We start from the raw sequence: 22,032 nt of genomic DNA, 5'->3' as shown, positions 1-22,032 counted from the left end.
ACTATCTCTATAGTCTAGGTATGGATTCTTCCCAAAGACCTCTAATTTATTAGGAAACATTCTAAAGCTACTGTTGTAGCTATGTCATTTTAGGAAATGCCTTTGCTTAGAGATAATTATGGGAGAATATTCTTTAGGCATCCCAACATATTTGTAATAGTATTTAATTGGAAATAGTCAAGTGGTCCATCAAATGGCAAATAGTTGAACAAATTGTGATATAAATACTATATTTTTACAACATAGTAAAAAAAATCAATATGATGAATTCAATAAAACTTGAGATGACTCATGCATAAAAAAAATAAAGAAAAAGAACTATTTATAGGATGGTTAAAAATCTTTAAAATGAATACAATATTGAAAGACTTCCAAAGTCTAATCAGTGCAGTGACCCATAATGACATGAGTGTGGAAAATAAAGCCATATATCTCAAAGAGATATTAAAGGAGGGAAAGAGACCTGCATGTGCCAAAATGTTTGTGGCAGCCCTTTTTGTAATGGCTAGAAACTGGAAATTGAATGGATGCCCATCAATTGGAGAATGGTTGGGTAAATTGTGGTATATGAATGTTATGGAATATTATTGCTCTGTAAGAAATGACCAGCAGGATGAATACAGAGAGGCTTGGAGAGACTTACATCAACTGATGCTGAGTGAATTGAGCAGAACCAGGAGATCATTATACACTTCAACCACAATACTATATGGGGATCAATTCTGATGGACGTGGCCCTCTTCAAAAATGAGAGGGTCCAAATCTGTTCCAACTGATCAATAATGAACCGAACAAGTTACACCCAGAGAAAGAACACTGGGAAATGAGTGTGGACCACAACATAGCATTTACACTCTTTCTGTTGTTGTTTGTTTGCATTTTTCTTTTTCTTCTCAGGTTATTTTTACCTTCTTTCTAAATCCAATTTTTGTTGTGCAGCAAGACAACTGTATAAATATATATACATATATTGTATTTAACTTATACTTTAGCATATTGAACATGTATGGGACTACCTGACATCTAGGGGACAGGGTGGGGGGAAGGAGGGGAAAAATTGGAACCAAAGGTTTTGCAAGGGTCAATGTTGAAAAATTACCCATGCATATGTTTTGTCAATAAAAAACTATTAAAAAAAAAAAAGAGTGGGGGGAGAAGTGTGAGTACAAGATAGAATTACAAGATTAATAATCACAATTGTGAATGAAAATGGAATGAATGCAACCATAAATTGAGGGTGGCAGAATGGATTAAAAAACAGTAATAATTTTTTAAAAAAGAAAGAAAAAAGAAAAGAAAGAAAAAGAAAAAGGAAAAAAAGCCAAACATTTCAGATGTCAAAGCCCAAAAGTTCTTAGGATATATTGAGTACTGAAGGGCAGGGAGAAGGGAAGAAAAAGAGGAAGATGAATGTTTGCTCTGAGCCAAGAAAAAAATTCTATGGGCTCTCATTAGAGAGAGCAGTTTTTGGAAAATGGCATTAAGATTGAAAAATTGACAAATCTACCTTGGTTACAATAATGTTTCTGAATAAATCCCTTCCTTTCTAGGCCTTAAGGAAAGGCAAAGTAGTGTAGGAGAGTGAGCCCTGGTTCTGAAGCCAAAGGCCCATGGTTTGAATCTTAGTTTTATTCTGTGTGGCCTTGGGTAAATTTCTGGGCCTCAGTTTCCTTTTATGTGAAAAAAAAAAAGGGGGGGGTGTTGGACTTGATAAGACTTCCAGATTTCTTTTTCAGATGCATGATATATGATTTTAAGATCTAATTTAAAGATTCTTTAATTAATTGGGATTAGACAGGGATTTCTCCCCTTTCCTTTGCCTCCCCATCCCACCAAATTCTTATCCCAAATCTCACCAGGAGTCCATGATACCTTCACATCTGTCTGATCATCATCTCAAAAACCAAATTAATAACTTCTTGAGTATCTTTGTCAGGTCAGCCCTTGACTCATAAAACCTTGGTTTCCTACTACCTAAATAAAATACAAAGACTTCTAATTGCATGTAATTCCCTACATAATCTAGTTCCAAGCTACCTCCTAAATATTTTACCTTTCCCATTCACATACTCTTATGTCAGAATCAAAACTGACTACCCTGCCCACCCCTATCCCCACTGGAGGGTTTTCTAACAGCCCTCCCACCTATTAGTTTTCCATTTCAAAAACAACATTTCTCTACTTTACCATAGACACTTGAAATCCTTTCTTTCCTGGCCCAATTCAGATACACCCCTCCCCCACAAAAAAAACCTAGCCAGAATATTTCTAACAAGTGCAGTCTTTGGACAAGTCCTTGAATTTGGTTTGATAATCAGCTCTTTATCTTATTACCAGTGACCTTGGATGAGACACTTAGGTGCTACAATTCTCATTTTTCTCATTTGTAAATGAAAAGATGACTAAAAGGAAGTTAGGAAAAAGCAATTAAGGACTAGAAGAGATAACTGAAGATCTTCTTTCTCCTTCCCAGAGCACAGAATATACGTTATACATTATCAGACAAGATTTCTCTATTGGCTGTTTTTGCTTATTTTTCTTGAAGGGATTCCATTTGTACTTCTAGTGAGGTAGAGAATGAATGATGTAAAGAAAAAAAAATTGTTTAGATCACTGGTGCCACCACTTACATATGGATTCCTGACCATGACATACTTAGAAAAATCATATAGTAAACATTATCTATGCTCTATTATATCCTTATTTATTTTGACAAGTGGTATATATCCTATTATCTCACCATTTAGCATCACATTTTTAAAGATCTTGTGTCTGGGGGCATTGTGTACCCTGTCAACTCTTCCTTTTATCAGTGTTATGTGTGTACTTTCCTCCCCTTTCCCCCTTTACTGAAGAGTTTTTCTGTCTTCAAACCATAGCATTAAGCACATCACCTTGTCTACTGTAGGAACTTCACAAATATTGCCTGCCCAAAAACTTATGTGACATATAGAAGGAAATGACGAGAAGCTGATACAGAATAAAGAACTTGGTATTTACTACAGTTTTCTAAAAGTTTATATTATTTTCCTTAAAAGGAAAATGATTGTATGATAACTTGGGGGCTTTATTCAAGGCATTTACTTTTTAGGCTTATAATTAAAAAATATATATTTTGTCCAAGAAAATGAATGATGGTTGAATTGAGTGCAGAACAACTGAGAAAAGCTGCCAAACTAATTTTAATGGAAACGGAATTATTTCTATTGTAGTTAAAGCTATCTGGTTATTTCTGTTTACTTTCAGCTGCTCCTCCCTGCCCTTCCCCCATCCTTTTTCTTAAAGATCCTGTTACTCCCTAGTTAAAATTGGCTGCCCCTTATCAAAACTATCCAACCGAGTTTTCAAGGCCCTCCACAATGTGGACCCTCCCTCACACTCCTACTCAACTTCCACAAGCAGACTAAATTCCTCACTGCCTCCCAAACATCCTTTATTTTTATGCCCTTTTCTCTATTTACCAGCAAACCCTTCCTCCACTTATTAGCACAGTAACCACAGGCTTATCTGGACTTCCAGAAAATATCTGCATCAAATTTGTATTTGCATCAGTAAACAAGTGTGAGCTAGTGTAATCCTCATCAGTCCATGGGAACTTGCCCAGCTCCTTACCCACCCATCACCTCCCCAGAGTTTCTAATGCTTGATACCAGTTCCTCAGACTCTCATTTGTCTCACTCAGAGCAAGTCACTTAGGGGCCAGATGGTGCAGCGGTTGGCGGCAGGAAGGCTCTTCTTCCTAACTTCAAGTCAGGTTTTATACACTTAGTAGTTAGGTGACCCTGGGCAAGTCACTTCACCATATTTGTCTCAGTTTCCTCATCTGTAAAATGAGGCAAAAGAGGAAATGGCCAAACACCCGGTGTCTTTGACTAGAAACCTCCAAATCGGGGTCACAACACTACCTTACAAAGATTCTCAAGGATCAAATAATATGTCAAGTCAGATCACTCACTTAAACACCTAATGCCAGGCCCAGTTCTTGTAACCTTTAATGTGCAATTGATGAGGGTTGGGGTCCCTTTAAGATTCCTTTCTAATTGCCCAACCCATGGCTGACCTTGATTCACAAATCCTGGTCAAAGGCACCCTTTGAATATCTGGGCCCCGCCCCCACTATCAGCTCAGCTTCTCCCAGTCCTCACCTGATCTGAGCTAACTGAAAAGCCCGCCAAGAATTTAGGGGTACTGCCCATCATCTTCTGGTATAAAAGAAATGAGCAGGAGCGCTCCCAGCCAACACATGGTATCCTTCCGGCCATGTTAGGGTTCCTGCCCACCCAGCGGCCACGTCTGGCTCTGGTGTCTTTCTAACACTTAACTTTATTTCCAAATTCTTACAATAAACCTTTTATTTATCAATCTAGGTTTTCCGGCCTGTAAATTCATTTACAGGGGACACTGCGCCTCATGGGATTATCTTACTATCTATGTGCCGAGAAATGGGGTTCCCCCTTTCCTTTCCCTTATTACAATGTGTTATTGATTAGTAGTATCTTTTTCATTTCTCACACACTTTTATCAGCTTTCTGGGCCCCTCTCTCCCCTACTCACCAAAAAGAACTTTAAAGGGCCAGCAACAAGGCTGGGCACAAGGCAGGTTAGTTAATTGGCTGATTGACTTGCTAATGAATAACAAGATCCAGTAGACAAGAAAAGTCTAAAAGATGACCAGAGGGCGGCTCTCCCTCCTCCACCCAGGAGATGTAAAGGAACTTGGCCCAGGACTCAGTCCCCTTCTTCCCCCCCTGACTTTTCCCTCCCCAGCTAGATATACAGTCACTGCTCACCAGCTCTCCTAGCCGGGCTTTAATCATTTCCACTGCTCTTTGAAACCTTTCCAAGTTCTCCAACAGCCAAAAACTACAGTTGCAGAATGATGGCATAGCTGAAATACTAGGTTTGGAGTTGGGGAATCTGAGTTCCACTCTGAGCACATGAATCTGACTGGAGAAAAGAGGATATGCCGGGCAAAGGAAATATTAGCAACATAAATATTAGCAAATAAAAGAGCAAACTGTCCAGGGAATGGAGGGCAATACAGTTTGTATTTGAGAGTAGACTATCTGAAAGAACAGTATCACATTAGGCAGAAAAAGGAGGGCGGCTCCAAATTATAGAATAAGCAATGGAAACATAAACATATATACAGTGGTTCTAAGTAGGCAGCAGTTTGCATTTTTCTAGGAGTGCATCTCATTCAATAAACATTATAACCACTTTTTATATTCCAGGTACTGTGGTAAGCACCAGCGATATAAAAAGAGGCAAAGCATAGTCTCTGCCCTCAGGATTTTTCTTAATCTATAAATTGCCAGTATCAAAGAAATCCTAAATCCAGTCCCTCCATCTCCACAAGTTAGACTAGATGGCCACTGAAGGTCTCTTCCAAACCCCAGAACTTTAAAGAGATCATTTGCTTATACCAATGCAAAAATGTTTGTGGCAGCCCTTTTTGTAGTGGAAGAAACTGGAAACTGAGTGGGTGCCCATCAATTGGAGAATGGTTGAATAAGTTATGGTATATGAATGTTATGGAATATTATGTAAGAAATGGCCAGCAGGATGATTTCAGAAAGGCTTGGAAAGACTTGCATGAACTGATGCTGAGTGAAATGAGAAGGACCAAGAGATCATTGTACATGGCAACATTATACAACAATCAATTTTGTTTAATCAATGTGATTTTTTCCAACAATGAGATGACTCAGGTCAGTTCCAATGATGTTGTGATGAAGAGAGTCATATGCACTCAGAGAGAGGACTGTAGGAACTGAGTGTGGATCACAACATACCATTTTCACTTTTTTTGTTATTGTTTGCTTGCATTTTATTTTTTCTCATTTTTTCCTTTTTGATTTGGTTTTTCTTGTGCAGCAAGATAATTATATATATAAATATGTATTCATATATCGTATTTAACATATATTTTTATCAAGTTTAACATATTTTGGCTTACTTGCCATCTCGGGGAGTGGGGAGGAAAACTGAAACACAAGGCCCCCCCTTTTTATTATAACTTTTTATTGATAGAACATATGCCTGGGTAATTTTTTTTGCTAAGGGTTAATGTTAAGAAATTTATCCATGCATATGTTTTGAAAATAATAAGTTTTAATAAAAAGACTTTAAAATGATAAAGTTTATTTTTTAAAATGGCAACAATGATAATGCTTATTCTAGCTACTTCAATAAATGAATATTAGTGGCAAAAGAACATATATATATGTATATATGTGCATATATATACATATATGTATATATATGTGCATACACACACACACACACACACACACACACACATATAAAATAATAATCAAAACAACAGCGGTTTTACATTTAGAAGAGATCTGGCTTTGAATTTCATTCAGTTTTCTCCCCCATCCCTACCTTCCAAAAATGCCTCCATTTTTGTATCAGATTTTTTTACTGGTTAAATGAAGATGACAGAAGATAAAGGTCACAAAGATAATAAGGATTGGGATCCAAACCAAATCCTCCAACTTTATATCTTGTGTTCTTTCTAACATAAAGTGTCACCTCTTTTTGCGTTCACAACTATCCATAAATTGACTAAAATCTACCTAAGATGTGTCCCTTTGAAAAACTTAAAAATTCTGATCAAAGCAATCCATATAGTTCAACATTGGAAACAGATGTGATTTTATCAATGGAAATAACATTAAAGATGCCTTCTATCTGTACCTTAAGGACCAATAGAAAGAACAAAATCATTATAGTTGGAAAACCTGTGCTCCAGCTCTACCTCTCTATCATTTACTGGTTGTGGGATCTAGGGAATGTCATTTAATCTCTATGGACCTCAATTTCTTCAACTGTAAAATTAAGGGATTAGACTTAGATGGCAGTCTGATGCCCCTTCTAGATTTAAAACTATGATTCTGGGACAAGGTCTTTTTATCCACTCTGCAGCTGAAATTTCCTTATATGCGTTGTCTTGCCCTATCTAAAGGTGAGATCTTTGAGATCAGGGATTACCTAGCTTTTCTGTTTGTATGCCCAGTACTTAGCATACAGTCTATGATTAATACATTCCATTTATTTATTCACCAGAGTTCAAATCTACCTTGGGATATTTGCTAGCTATGAAACTATGGGCAAACCATTTAAGGTCTGTGAACTTCAAGTTTCTTTATCTGCAAAATGAGGGCGAAACCTGTGGAACTTACATCACAAGGTCATGAAGAGACTTGAGAGGTCTAGCATATCAAATATTTTGTCAGTCTCATAGTTAAATGCTAGTTAACATGACATATCACAACCTAGTATATTTCCTTCCTCTTCCAAGATTTCCTCATACTACTCTAACCCAGTTTCCATCTTTTAAACTACATCACAGATTCACCTCATGGCTCTACCTGGATAGGGAGGGGACTGAGTTCAGCTAACCTTTGAACATAACTATAAGATGAAAAACTTTGAACCTGCTGTTTTTGCCCCAAAGATTGCTACACTAGTATAGGGCTACTTGGAGCTGTGAACTGATTCTACCACTGTGGAAAGAAATTTGGAATAAGAAACTAAATAAAATGTCTATAACCTTCTAACCCAGACATCTCATTCACAGGCATGTTTTTTTGTGTTTTTTTTTTTTTACAGGTCAATTAAAAAAAAAAAAAAAAAAACAACTTCCATAACACTAAAATATTCATAATAGCAAAAAGCTGGAAACAATATAGATGCTCATTGACTGAAATGGTCACTTAAATCGCTTCCAAATCTCAAATCCTATGATTTTAGAGATCATTTAAGAGGCAGAGGGCAATATGAAGGATTACTATGGGTTATATGGTAATCCAATGCTATATGATTTATGTCAGAGAGACCTGAGTTTGCTTTTCTTTTCTGACACTTATAAGTTATAAGACCACCACTAGCAAAGTCATTTAAACTCTCCCACGTTTCAGATTATGGTAAATAAATATAATAGAACTTTACTGTATTGTTTGAAAGAAAGAAAAAAAAAAAGATGGGCAGACTTGTTAATCCATCCAAGTGAAACCAGGAACAGAACCAGGAAAACAGCATACATGACAGTAAATAGAAAGAAATAACAAAATAATCAAAACAAGTCTATGAGATTATAATAACCAAGTTTAACCCCAAAGGAAAGATAACCTGGAAAATAATATATACAATTACTATAGAAATAAAAATTGAAAGAATACAGTAAAATCCGTCAAAACAGAATTAAATAAAATTGCATCAATCAAGCTTGATTCTATAGGATAACTAAAAGGGAACCCCTCCTTTTTTTTCAGAAGTGGGGGGCTATGGTTGTAGAATATTGTATATATTGTCAGATATGACTGATGTTATTTGGTTTTGCTGAGGTTATATCTTTCCTCACTCTATCCTTTCTTATTCTTGATAACAAAGTACAACTTATAACATAAAGGAAGGAAAGACAGATTCAGATATTAATTAGGATTATTCTGGCATTAGTCAGATATACATATATCAATACATTTAATTATAATTAATATAACATTAATTAATAATACATTTCTAAAATTTTTAGCAAAACAAGATTTTGTCCTCAAATCCATTTCCCTCAGTCATAGTCTTCTGCCTGCTAGCTGGAGGTACCAAGCACTTTTTTATCAGTACATACATTTCAAAAAATACTAGAATCAAGCACAAGAGTCAAATGCTGTGGGTTCATACTCTACCTCTGACACTACCTATGTGACCAGAGGCAAGTCACTGAAATTCTTTGGGCTTCAGTTTGCTATAAAATGAGGGGATTGGGCTAGATGGCTTTTGAGGTCCCTTCCCTAAATTTTAAGATTTCATTCTATAAACAAGTAGCTCTCAAAGAAAGAAATCCAAGCTATCAACAATCATATTTTTTAAAAGCTCCATGTCATAAATATTAAGAAATACAAATGAAAACAGCTTAGCGGTTCTATCATACCCCTAAGATTAACAAACATGACAATAAAGGAAAATGACAATTATTGGAGAGGCTTTGGGAAACCTGAGTGCAATAGTACACTGTTACCAGTTATAACTAAAACTATGCATACCTTTTGACCATGTGATACCACAGTCAGTCCTCTACATCACAAGATCAAGGAAAGAAGGGAAAGACCCCTATCTACAAAAATGTTCATGGCATCTCTACTACTGGTTCCGTAGAACTAGAAAGCAAGGGATGCCCATCAATTGGGAAATGATGGAAAAAAATACAGCATGTGGATGTCATGAAAATATTATATCCATAGAAATAACAAAGTAGATCATTTTAGACAAACTTGGGAAGATCTGTACAAACAGATTCAAAGTAAAGTTGAGTAGAATCAGAAGAATTTATACACCACCACCCATTAAAGACAAAAATTTTTTGAAAGACTTAAGAACTCTGATCAAAATGCAATGACTAACTGCAGTTCCAAAGACCTGCAAAAGAAATAAGACTCCCCAGTGTAGAATCAAGACACATCCTTACAATGTGAGGATTTGGTCTACTTGACTATGCATATTTGTTGAGAAAAAAAGTTTTTCTTTTTCTTTTGCTCCTCAATTTATGGCAGAGAAAGGAGAAGTGAGGGTTTCACAATAATAATAAAAATGATAATAGTCATTGGGAACTTTTTTAAATGACCAGAAAATAAATAGAAAAGTGGCCAAAAGGAAACACAGACAAGCAGAATTTTAAAAGTTAAATATCGGATTTGTCGCAAACTTGAAAAATAAACCGTAATATAAAGACTTATGATTCTACAATCTTTCTTCTTATTCTACTTTGTGTATTGAATCGCTAATATTATTTAAAATTTAAGTTGAAAATTAAATAATGTTTTGGGTTTTTTTAAAGATATGACTCAACAAATTAGAAAAAATCTTTAGAAACTGTTGAAAAATGGAGAAAGGCTCTAGCATTCACAAGGGAGCTAAAAATATCCTACTCACATTAACTCTCCTGAATGACCCTTTCCAAGGCTTCCCATTTCTAACCATGGGGTTCCCCAGGAATAAAAAGTTTTCTTCTTATTCCTTGAAGAGTTCCTGAAATGAGGTGGTACCTTTCCTGGTAGGTAATAATTTTCAGACTCTATGTAGAAATGCACTTTAGCACATGAAAATAACGTCATTTACAATCTCATCTTGAATTCAATACTTTCATTGATATAGACAAGCCCCCAATGCACACATTGCATAACAACATCCTTTCCACACACACACACACTTTCATGAATAATTATGGCTAGGGGAAAAAAAAAATCATTACCTAGGACCCAACTCTCCTATTAGAAGCCTCCCTCAACAAAGAAAAGGGACAAAGTAGGTCATACATAATCAAGACCAGCTAGATGGCCAGTAGATAGAGCAGTGGCCCTGAAGTCAAAGGATCTCAGTTCAAATCCAGCCTCAGACACTTAATACATACTAGCTGTGTGACTCTAGGCAAGTCCGTCAATCTTAATTGCCTCAAAAAAAAAAAAAAAAAGTTACATTCAAGACCTTTCCAGCTTGGTAAGAACTTCATATACTTAAGTTCCTCAACATAACCTTGGGATTCACTTCCCTAAGACATGAGGCATTAAAGAAAAAGGTTTTGCTATATAATAAGAAGACCTCTTTTAGCAAAGATGAAAGTCATTAGAAACAAACATTCCATCCCCATTTTATGAATTAGTAGAACTAAGGCATAAGAGAGATTAAATGACTTTAGGAACAAACAAAAGTCTTAAAAGTTAACAGATGGAACTTTAGAGTTACTACTTTATGTATGAAGACCTTCAAGGAAAATGTCCAAATCACAAATTGAATAAATGAAAGGAAGGGTTTTGACTACTGACTCACATGTAATTCAGACCCTGCTCCTACTACAACTCTCACCCCCATTCCCACCTTACCTGTAGCACGGACAGGCTTGTCTGTCCAGAAAGGCTCAGCTTTTCCTGTTCCGAGGGATAGGCATTGAAGCGGTGCTCATATAGCCAGTCCCGGAGAATCTTCACAGACTCCTTTGGGAGGTTCCCTCTCCTCTTCCTCTTGCCTGCCTGGGTTAGGTCCAGGGAGGTCAGCCCTTCTTCCTCACCCAAGTCACTATCTGACATGCTTGGGCTGTCCAGCGTTCTTACAGGGGTCAAACCTGTGGTAGGTGTGAGAGTGGAAGGAAAAGTCAGGGACCAAAGAGAAATGAAACATCAATTATTTTCTTCTGTTTAAAAAAAAAAATTAATTTAAATTTTGAGTTCCAAATTCTATCCCACCCTCTCTCCCTTCCCTGACATGGTAAGCAATCAGATATAGATCATACATGTATAATTATGTAAAACATTTCCATATTAGTTATTTTATACAAAAAGATTTGAATAAAAGAAGGGGAAAAAAAGAAAGTTAAAAATAGCATGCTTCAGTCTCTATTCAAACAGTACCACTTCTTTCTCTGGAGGTGGTTAGTGCCCTTCAAAGTTAGTCCTAGGATCCTTGTATTGCAGAGAATAGCTAAGTCATTCTCAGTTCTTCAAACACTGCTTTTACTGAGTACAATGTTCTTCTAGTTCCATTCACTTAACTTATACATCCGTTTGTGTAAATCGTTCCAGGTTTTTCAGAAATCCTGCTTATTATTTCTTATAGCACAATAATATTATATTACTTATTTAGTCATTCCTCAACTGATAAGTATTCCTTTGATTTCCAATTCTTAGCCATCACAAAAAAGAGCTGCTATAAATACTTTTGTACAACTAGGAGGACCTTCTCCCTTTTTTGGGAAGTCTTTGGGATACAGACCTAGCAGTGATATTACTGGACCAAAGGATATGCTGCAGTTTTATAGCCCTTTGGACAGAGTTCCAAAATAGCTTTTCAGAATGAGAAGATAAGTTCAGTAACTCCCCGAACAGTGAGCATCAGTGTCTCACTTTTCCCACAACCAAATTTTTTCCTTTTTGTCATATTAGTCACTGTGATGGATGTGAGAAAGTACTTCAGAGATGCTTCAGTTTGCATTTTTCTGATAATATAAGAGTATTTTTTTAAATATGTCTATAGGATGATAGCTATGATTTGTCTGTTTGGGAACTATTCATACCCTTTGACTATCAATATTTTGTCTTTTTACAAATTTTACTAAGTTCCCTATGTAATTGAAAAATGAAGCCTTTATCAGATACTTGTTGCAAAAATTTCCCCCAATTTTCAGTTTTCCTTATAATTTTGATCGCATTGGCTGTTTGTGTAAAAATTTTAATTTTATATAATCAAAATTATCTATTTTGCATTTTGTAATATTCTTTATATCTTCTTTGGTCCTAAATTCTTACCTTATCCATAAATCTAACATCAGATCTTCTGCCATCTTTTTTCCAGCAGGGTACAAATGGCCCAAGATTAATTATCCTCACAATATTCCAGGTAGTCAAAGGATGAATCTCAAGAGACAGCATGGAAGGAACTTAAAAGAATCACCTAAATCCAGGTATTGTTACCAACTTGACAAACTTGGTAAACAATTATAGTGTCTTATAATCACTTTCTATTAACAAACAATTTTCAGATGAAGAAATCATATGAAAAAATTCTCTAAGTCTATTGAGCAGAGAAATGCAAATTAAAACACCTCTCAGATTGGCTATGATGACAGGAAAAGATAATGATAAATGTTGCAGAGGATGTGGGAAAACTGGGACACTAATACATAGTTGGTGGAGTTGTAGACTAATCTAATCATTCTGGAGAACAATTTGCAACTATACCCAAAGGCCTATCAAAATGTGTAAACTCTGATCCAGTTGTGTCTCTGCACTCCTGTATTCAAGAGAGATCATAAAAAAGGGGAAAGGACCCACATGTACAAAAATGTAGCATTTTTTTTTTAAACAAAAGAAAATTTACATTTGCAACAAAAAGCACTACTTTTTGTAGTAGAAAGGAACTGGAAACTGAGTGGATGCCTATCAGTTGAAGAATGGCTGAATAAGTTATGGGATATGAATGCTATGGAATATGATTGTTCTATAAGAAACGGATCAGTAGAATGATTTCAGGGAGGCCTGGAAAGACTTACAGGAACTGATGCTAAGAGATGTAAAAAGAACCAGGGGATCATTGTATATGCAAGATCATAGGATGATCAATTCTGATGGGTGTGGTCTCCCCACCCCCAACAAAGAGGTGATTTAAGCCAAAAGACTAGTGGAGAGCCATCTGCATCCAGAAAGAGGACTGTGGGTCACAACATAGTATTTTCACTTTTTTGTTGTTTTTTGCTTACTTTTTGTTTTTTCTCAATTTTTTCCCATTTTGATCTGATTTTTCTTGTACAGCATAATTATGGAAATATGTATAGAAAAATTACACGTCTAACATATTGCTTGCTGTCTAAGGGAGAAAAAATTTGGAACATAAAGTTTTGCAAAGATGAATGCTGAAAACTATCTTTGCATATATTTGAAAATAAAAAGCTATTAAAAAAAAGAAATTAATTATCTTAGGTGTATATGCCCTAGTATCTCTTTTCCTATCCAATGCACCCTTCCCAAGAGTTTCAAAAAGACGAAAATAGAATCCAAACCTTGTTATACTTTAAAGGAGGAGGAGGATGAAGGGACTAAGGCCCAAACAGAAGAATTGATTTATCCAACATTACACAAATAATTAGTAGCTAGTAATGAATTCCAAATCATTCTAATAAACATTATTCATGTTAATTCTAGAACGTTCACACTCTTCATTATTTTCTTCTTTTTTAATCCTATATACACACACACATATACATATATATATGTTTGCTATTGTCTATTTCATTAATAGATTGTGAATTCCTTGAGAACAGCAGCAGTCTTTTTTTCTTTTCTTTCTTTTTTCTTTTTTTTTTTGGTCTTTTTATATCCCTAGTGCTTAGTGCAGTGTTCAGCACATAACAGGCACTTAAGAACTGTTTATTGTATGATTAAGGACCTACCATGAGAAAGAATCCTATGAATTTTTCTTTTTAAAGGCTTTATTTTAAATATGAAGGGTCAACACCTAAACAGAAAGGTTTACACATAAGCATTTCAGGAAGGGAGCATTAACAACCAGGGATTATCTGGGAAGGCATCCTATACGAGATGATACCTAAAATTAAGCCAGGGATTGATTCTAGAGCCATTAGTAAACAGTTTCTTTGAATCATGGGATAGGAAGCCATCAACTAGAATTCCTGAGTCACCCAGTAGACTTGCTTGGTTAGAATTCTGACCACCAGCCCTTTCTTTTCTCTCTCTTGAATAGACATACAAACATAGACATCAGCCCCATTTTACTTTATATAAGTATATATCACTCTTGGAAATCTGGGTTTAAATTTTACTTCTAACACCCGGTATGTCTTTGAACAACTTAGCCTTCAGGCCTCAGCTTTCCCTTGGGTAAAGTAGAGATGATGTTACTTGTGATATCTCAAGGGACTGGAGTAACATTAGAAGATGTGAAGAGGAATACTTTGAGATCAACAAAATTGAAGGATTGTTTTGTTGAAGATGTCTCTCTATTCTAGATACAAAAATCTCCCACTGACCCATTTAGAATGACTGGATAACTACTAATGCCAACCTGAACCATACCTTGGGCTTTAAGGGGCAGTGGGGACACCTGTGTAGACTGATAAAGTGAGCTAGGTGATTCAGGTGAGGACAGAAAAAGGAGAACTCATCAGTTCTCTCAAAGAAAAGCCTGCACACCTATAGCACACCTCCTTTTTACATATGATCCCATCAAAGCAGGGAAACACATGATCATAGACATTTATACTAAGCAGAGCCAGCAGCAGATTATGAAGAGTACCTAGTCAAACTGAAAACTCCCAAGAACCACTAGAGTTGGCAGCAATACAGTGACAGTGACAGCAGTGATCTCAGATTAATGGAGAAATCAACAGACTTTGAGGCAGAAATATACTTAGATCTGGGATTCTTAATGGGAAGTGAATTTTTTTTTGAAAAAATATTTTGACAGTTGTATTTCAGCATAAATGGTTTGCTTTTGTGAATGTTTTTCTCCTTTATCCATTTAAAAACATTATTCTGAGAATGGGTCTATAAATTTACCCAGATTGCCCAAGGGATCCATGACACAAAGAAAATCAAGCACTGAGGAACTGGACTGACAAAACCAGTTACCAGAACCAAGCAAAGATAATGCTCAAAGACCAAAGTTAGCCAGGCCTAAAGAATATAAGGGATCAGGGATATTAACAGAACTAGACCATGTGCTTTCTTTGTGACTTATAAAACTGTCAATTATGCAATGAGCCTTCCCCTTTTGGGGTATACAAGATATAACCATAAGGTGGTGCTATTAAGTATGGAGTAATGCATAGGTAGAAGATGGGGCTGGGTGAGAGAGGTCCTGCCCCAGAAGCTACTCTCCTTAGGAGTTACCCACTCAGTAAACCAAATACTGATTAAATACCTATCCCCGTGCAGACCATAGAGGATCAAGACTTTAGGCACGCACCAATCTCCATCCTCGTGAGGCTTAGGGTCTAATAAAGTCTGTATTTCGCTTATTCCTGCTTGGTCTAGCACAAGGTTTTACAAAATAGGAATTGCTGAATTTAATTGAACAAAGGACAATAAAAACAAACTATATTTGTATAATGCTTTTACACACATTGACCAAACGATCTTCACCATAAGCCTCTAAGGGTGGTTTCTGTCGTCATCACTCCACTTTACAGACTGGCAAGTTGTGACTGAACAGATTTAAAAGTTGTAACTTGCCCTTGCCACACAGAGAGATGGGACTGAAACCAAGATATGTCCTTATTCCAAAGGCACTCTCTGCAGATCTGTTAAGATTCTAGTCCTGCCTTCGATTTAGGGCAAAATCCACAAGGTCTCAGGATTCCAATTTGTCTCTCTGTAAAAATGAGAAGCTTGAATTAGAGGATCTCCAAATTCCCTTCCAACTCAACTGGTCAAACCAGCCTCCAAACTCCTCTTCTCTATGAGGAGAGAGGTACATATCCATTGTTCTCAGGGCAAGGATTCACAGAAAAGCAGAAAGAAAAAACAAAGAAAAACTGAAAATAAACATCAAACCTTCAGAAAGAGAAATAGGCCCCTCCCACTCCCCCACAAAGAAAGCCTCCAGCTCTGAATTCCTTTGGGGTGTTTTATCTGTTTGCTTTAAAAAAAAAAAATCCTGGCTTTTATCCCCATCCGAGCCAGGCCTAGAAGATGTGTTTCCCTGCCCAGAGAGCTAGATCCTAATCCCTTAAGAAAAGTGAAGTCTTCCCAGCTCATCTCAGACCCTTACCCCATCCCCCTCCAAGGACATAGATATTTTCTTGGGTAGTGACAAGGAGGGAGCTGGGAAGGGGGGGAGCAGGAGGGAGGAACTAAAGTTTGCTCAAGGTTATCTTGCACAAATTCTCTGCTGGCCTCCAGACTGCATCTGGTAAGAAACAGCAGCAAGACTGAGAATTCCTCCACTACCACCACCATCTCTCCCCTCCGGCTCCCACATCAATACAGATAAAACAAATGCTCACCGTCCCTGCCCCCCCTCACACACACTCCTACCTCCTGACAACTTCTAGCCACACAACTGTCACCAACAGCTCACACCAACATTAATAGAAGATACTAAACTTTCCATTGGCTAGGGAGTTCTATAAAGTTTCTCTCCCGGTGCTTTGCGCGTTGGGCCTTAAGTCAGCTTTTGTTCAAAGCACACACATACCCCCACCCCCACAGAAAGGACACCTGCCTGACAACACATTCCCAACCTTCCCAAGGACACACAATTCTTGACAACTCACACCAACGTTACTTCCACACCAGCGGCTCCGCGGATCTTCCCCTCAGTGTTCTGCACACAAAAGGCGCCCAACCAGCATGTACAGCGATGTCATTCACCTGCACCACTTACACATGCCATTTTTACAAGAACGGCCTCGCAAGAGGCCCCCCACAACTTTCACACGCGTGCACTCATACCCCCCCCCCCTTGTATAAAAACCCTCGCACACAAAGCCCCACTCCAAGCTTGCTGAAATGCAGCTCCTGGGGCGTCCAGGCCAGGAAAGTGGGCTCGGTGAAAAGCACATGGCTTGGGGACAGGGGAAGGGCTTTAGAGGGAGAGAAGGGAAGTCCCCCCAAGTTAGGGGACGACCCCAACAGAAACTGGAGCAGGGAGAGCTCGGAACCTCCCTCCCCCCACAGCTCATAGCTCCAATTCCCCCCAAATAGACCCTGGGGAGATAAGGCCGCCCTTCCCCAAGCTAGGGCAGGGGATGTGTGTGGGGGTGGTGGTAGTGGAGATAAGAGAACGTGGGGAAGGGGCTTTCCGTGAAAGGGGCGGGAGAAGGGAAGGTGGCTGGAGAAGAAAGAAAACTCACGTGTCCAAAGCAGAAAAAAGTTTCTTTTCCACCCCCCTACCCGGGGCTTTAAGCCGGCGTGCTTAGGACCCTCTCCCCGAGTCCCGAGGTAGGGGTTCTGGGGCAGGGTCTGGGCTTTAAACCAGCCTACCCTCCCAGGGAATGGGCTCCATGTTGGCCGCCCGGACCCCCAGCGGAAGGTTGCACGGTCCCTTGTCCAGGCAGGTCCTGGGGGGGTTGGGGAAGCTGCGGGGGGGGTGTGTCTGCTCCGGGAAGGGAGGGGGCCGCCAGCCCCGAGCCCAAGAGGGACGGATGGACTGACGGACGCCGGGAGACAAGAGTTTTCTTTGTTCCAAAGAAGCAGGAACTTGCGCGGGCCGAGCCCGCCCCCGTGTCCCTCTCCCCCGGCCCAGGCCCGCCCGCCTCCGCCCCCCCCACACCCGGCTGTCACTGAATGCCGCTTTCCTCCGCCCTCCCCTCCCCCCCCCCCCCCGCGCCGAGGGTCTGTGGAGGGGGGGAGGTACACTGGGGGAGCTAGGGTGGGGGGCGCGGACAAAGATGCCTCCGCCGCCACGGCGGGCGGGGAGGGGGGAGGTTGGAGGAACCCCCCCGCCCCCGCCCCCGGGCTTGCACGCGCACGGCTTGCACGCGCACACGCTCCCCGCCCCCGCGCTCACACAAACTTTCCCACTTCTCGGTCTCCGTCCCCCGCCGCTGCCGGACTCACTTTTCCGAGCAGACTTCATGTCCACGCGGGCCCTTCGGCTCCGGGCCCGGGGCACGGCGTGGGGGGATGCGGAGGGTCTCAGGAGGCAGGAAGGCTCGGGGGACGGCGCGGAGGAGGGGGCTCCGGGGGCTACGCTCCCTGCTGACACACGCTCTGACAGCTCCCAGGCTGGAAACCACCCCGGCGGCCTGACGTCAGATCCCCTCCCCGCGCCCCCTCCTCCAGCCCCTGCCCGCTCCCCTAGGATGCCCCTCCCTCATTCTCCGCCCCCCGACCCTGTCGGGACCCCAAACCAACTAACACCCAGCCCCTGGTCGGGGGGAGGGGGAAAGGACAGAAACCCAGAGGTCAGAGGAGAGGCCGCTGGGGGTTCCCAGGACACCCCCGGGGACAGGACTTGCGATTTCAGCTGCCTTCATCCCCAAGCGCTTCTGTGGCCCCGGGAACTTGGGGAGGGCAGTACCTGATGAAGGTGGTCTCTTGCGTGGTCCGGGAAGAGGCAGCGCCGCGCACTGGCCGGACTCCGAGGTAGTGAGCTAGGAGATCAGAGTTCTGAGTGCCGGTTCGGTCACGCAGGTGGCCAAGGGATCCCGGGTCGGCCCCTCCCCGTTCCTGCGCCTCAGTTTACTGTTCTGTCCAATTAGGCTCACACCCCCGAGGCCCTTAGGTTCACAGCTTTAAGTACCGGGGGTTCCAGCCTTTTGTCAGAGGTGCTAATTCAGATACTTCGCATCCCCTCCTTCTGCAAACAAACCTACTTGACCTCTCTAAGATCTTCCCCAGCTCTCCGTTTCCTCCACCCCCACCCCACGGGCCTAGCTGCAAACCTCCCGGGAGCAAGAATTGAAACAAGTTTCTTTAAGCTTCAGCTAAACTGCAGAAGATGGGCGCTTAGCCTTTCTTGAATTGAATGCAATTGAATTGCTAACTTGCTGGAGTTCCGTTCAATTAAGCAGGATTTTAAGAAGTACTAAGTTTGCGAGAGTTACAAAGACCATTTAAAACAAGCTCTGCCCTCAAGAAACTTGCATTCGATTGATTAGAGGAAGATGCTCCCCAGTATCTCTAACGCGTAGCCCTTCCCTGCTCGCAGTCCCAAGAAAGTACCTTTTGTGCCCTCGGTATGTCCTACAGGCTCCCCAGCTAATAAACACAGAGGGGCTTTTAGAACTGGTTGTAAAATATCTCGAGTCTGTGCCCCTCTAAAACGAGGTCAACAATGGGGCTTTGAAGTTCACTTAAAAGCCGGGAGCAAAATAAGAGATGGAAACTATGGCGAAAACTAGAATCCGAGAAGCAGCCGTGGAGCCGCTGTCCTACCTTCTCTGTGATCGTGGACTGCTCACCTAAACTCTCCGGGCTCAGTGGTTTCACCCCAAAAATGGATGGGGGAAGACCACCGTGAAGAGCTTCTCAGCTGTAAACCTTCGATTCCGTAGGTCCCCTAGAGCAACTCTTTCATTTATTGAGGTCGAAACTAAAGCCCAGAAAATGACTCTGAGCCAATGAATTAAATACTCCAGACGGGAGTGGTGGAATAGGAGCTTAGAACCCAATTACTCTCAGCGACACTGGACCAGGCATTTACTCCTCTCCTTCGGTTGTTCTCTTGTAAAAGGAAAGGGTTGGTTTAAATAATATCTGAGATCCCTTTTACTTGGAAGTCTATGATTCACTCTCACAGCTATCCTCTCTCATCCACACACCAAAATAATCAACTAGAAGTGCTAGTATGGTCACATCACTCTAGCTGAAGAACTCCGGGCCTGCCTATTGTCTCCAGTGCAAATAGAGACTCTTCAGCCTTGTTATTGGAAACCCAGAATGATCCCTCTTCAGCCTACCTTGAGAGGCTCATTGCATTCCATTTCTTTTCACACATTCTGTGTTTCAACTCAACTGGCTTTCTTGTTTTTGTTTTTTTTTTTTTTTTTTTTCAGGAACTTGGAGATGTTTCCAGCCTCCATGTCTTACTCCCCCCCCCCAACCTGAAATATATTACTTTTTCAAGAATCCTGGTTCTTCCTTCAAGTGTCAGTTCCATGAAGCTACAAAAATCTCCTAGGAATGCTTTATTGGTTAAAGCTACTTCTTAGGATTTTCTGCCTCCTGAAATGATCTGAATATGCTTCTCTGTTTATCAAAGCACTTAATTAATATTACTTAGATTGAATAGATTGAGCCTATGAATTCCTGTCTTTGGAATCAAGTCTCTTTCTCCCAACCCTTCTCCCCATTCCCCAATTACAAAGGTACTGGAAATTATCTGACTCCTTCACACTTGGTGTATGGGGTAGAATAGACGGGAAAGGAAGTGTACAAGATACTATTCCTGGGCTGGACCACAAGGAATGAGCTTGTAGAAGGGGACAATGGACACTGCTTTCCTCCCAAGAATAATCTTAAGAATTTAGAGTTGAAAATTGCAATCTTCAGGAAGAGTTGATGCAACCCTAGGCTAGGAATCTGGAGTTTCTAATCTCAGCTCAGCCGTGGACTTCTTGGGTGGCCTGAAGTCCTCTCTATAGCCTCAGTTTCCTCCATAGTAAAATGGGGATAATAACAGTTTCTGGCAGGCAAAAGCTAAGGAAATTGTCATCAACAACTGCTTTAGGAGAGAAGGAGGTGGAAAGACACTGTTTTAGGATCTCTCTCTCTCCTCAATCTAAATACTTCCTAGCATACCATAACTGTTCTCCAATCAGATTGTAGAAAGTTTAACAGATTCTAATCAGCATTTGTGAGACCACCCCAGGGGAGTTTATTTAAAGATTGTTTGGGCAGATTTAGGTGAAACTTCAATTCTTCTCTTCAGCCCCATTTTAGCACCTTATAAAGACTATTGTCCTTTTTAGTGCAGGGAAATTTAGACTGGGGAAGTCAGAGCTGGGTAGAGTAAGAGGTCCTATGCCCTTTCCCCAGCCCAACAAACTTTGCATTTGAGGAAATTGAGGCTCAAAGATTCGAACCCTTAAATTTCATGGTAAGGTAGGTTTTCTATACTTTTGCTGTGTAGTCCTGGGCAAGTCACCGTAACGTGCTCTGGCTCAGTTTCCCCATGCATTACCCACTTAACTTGAATGTGCCTCAGTTTCCAAATCTGTAAAGTAAGAAGACAGGCCTCTGCATTTTCTTCCAACTGGAAATCTCTGATTTCATGATCTCTTAACATCTCTAATATATGTCTGGGAAGCTTTTCTGTATTTTCACTTGCTTGCCCCCAGGCAAATAATTTTGATTTAGTTTTCTTATCAATAAAATGAAGGAACTGCATCAAATATGTTTAGGCTTTGGGACAAATAATGAGGATAGTGCTTTAAGATCTGCAAATATAAAGGTAAGTACTATTATTATCTCCATTTTGCAGATAGGAGATTATTTGAGTGATTTGCCCTAAATCACACAGGGGAAATTGGAACTCAGATTTTTCCAAGTCTAGGTTCAGCACTCTACCCTCTGCACCACCTAACTGACTTCTTGCTGGTGTTGGTTTTGGGCCCTGGCCGTGAGGGATGGCTCAGGTTTCAACAGTTAAAAGTAGGGGAGGGAGAAAAGGTAAAAGCTGGGAGGACTCGGGACCTTTGGCTAATGGAGCTCCCGTTTCTCCTGGAGGCTTTAGAGCTTAGCAAGGTACATCTTTATCCTTCCTTTGTCAGACCCAGTCCAAGCTTTATTGCCGTCCTGGGAATATCATGTTGTCCATTCAAAGGCTGGGATGGGGGGGAAATCCTACCCAACCTGGAGCACCACCTGGGGTCAGAGAAGTGTGAGATGGAGCAGAGGGAGGAGGGGGAGGGGACAGCTGGGCTGTGCTAGGCTGGGAGCTGGGAAAGCAGGTGTGATGCTGGGGAGAGGAGTATCATGAAAGAAACCCAGGATGCTGTCCCTGTAGGCCACAGACACAAAATGGCTGTACTTCCCAGGGAAGCCATTTTAGAAGGCTTGAACAAGAAAGGAATAC

General features: G+C 40.4%; 1 protein-coding gene across 5 annotated transcripts in view; it reads right to left on the bottom strand.

The window, feature by feature from the left end:
• TGIF2 (TGFB induced factor homeobox 2) overlaps window positions 1-18,816 on the bottom strand; it is a 29,430-nt gene extending 10,614 nt beyond the window's left edge. The window contains exons 1-3 of one of the 5 annotated variants that reach the window (XM_074292580.1): window positions 17,366-17,730; window positions 16,787-16,836; window positions 10,884-11,122 (exon numbers count right to left, since the gene is read on the bottom strand). In XM_074292580.1, the coding sequence (XP_074148681.1) occupies window positions 10,884-11,087 (204 nt within the window). In that variant the 5' untranslated portion in view covers window positions 11,088-11,122; window positions 16,787-16,836; window positions 17,366-17,730. Of the gene's footprint in view, window positions 1-10,883; window positions 11,123-16,786; window positions 16,837-17,365; window positions 17,732-18,071; window positions 18,249-18,534 lie in introns of those variants that run through there. The other 4 variants (XM_074292581.1, XM_074292578.1, XM_074292577.1 and 1 more) reach the window with 4 other exon arrangements.
• Between the last annotated feature and the right edge of the window lie 3,216 nt (window positions 18,817-22,032).

Source organism: Sminthopsis crassicaudata, chromosome 2, assembly GCF_048593235.1.
Source record: "Sminthopsis crassicaudata isolate SCR6 chromosome 2, ASM4859323v1, whole genome shotgun sequence".
Taxonomy (NCBI): Eukaryota; Metazoa; Chordata; class Mammalia; order Dasyuromorphia; family Dasyuridae; genus Sminthopsis; species Sminthopsis crassicaudata.
The sequence above is the reverse complement of the archived record's forward strand: the minus strand, read 5'-3'. Positions and strand labels throughout refer to the sequence as shown.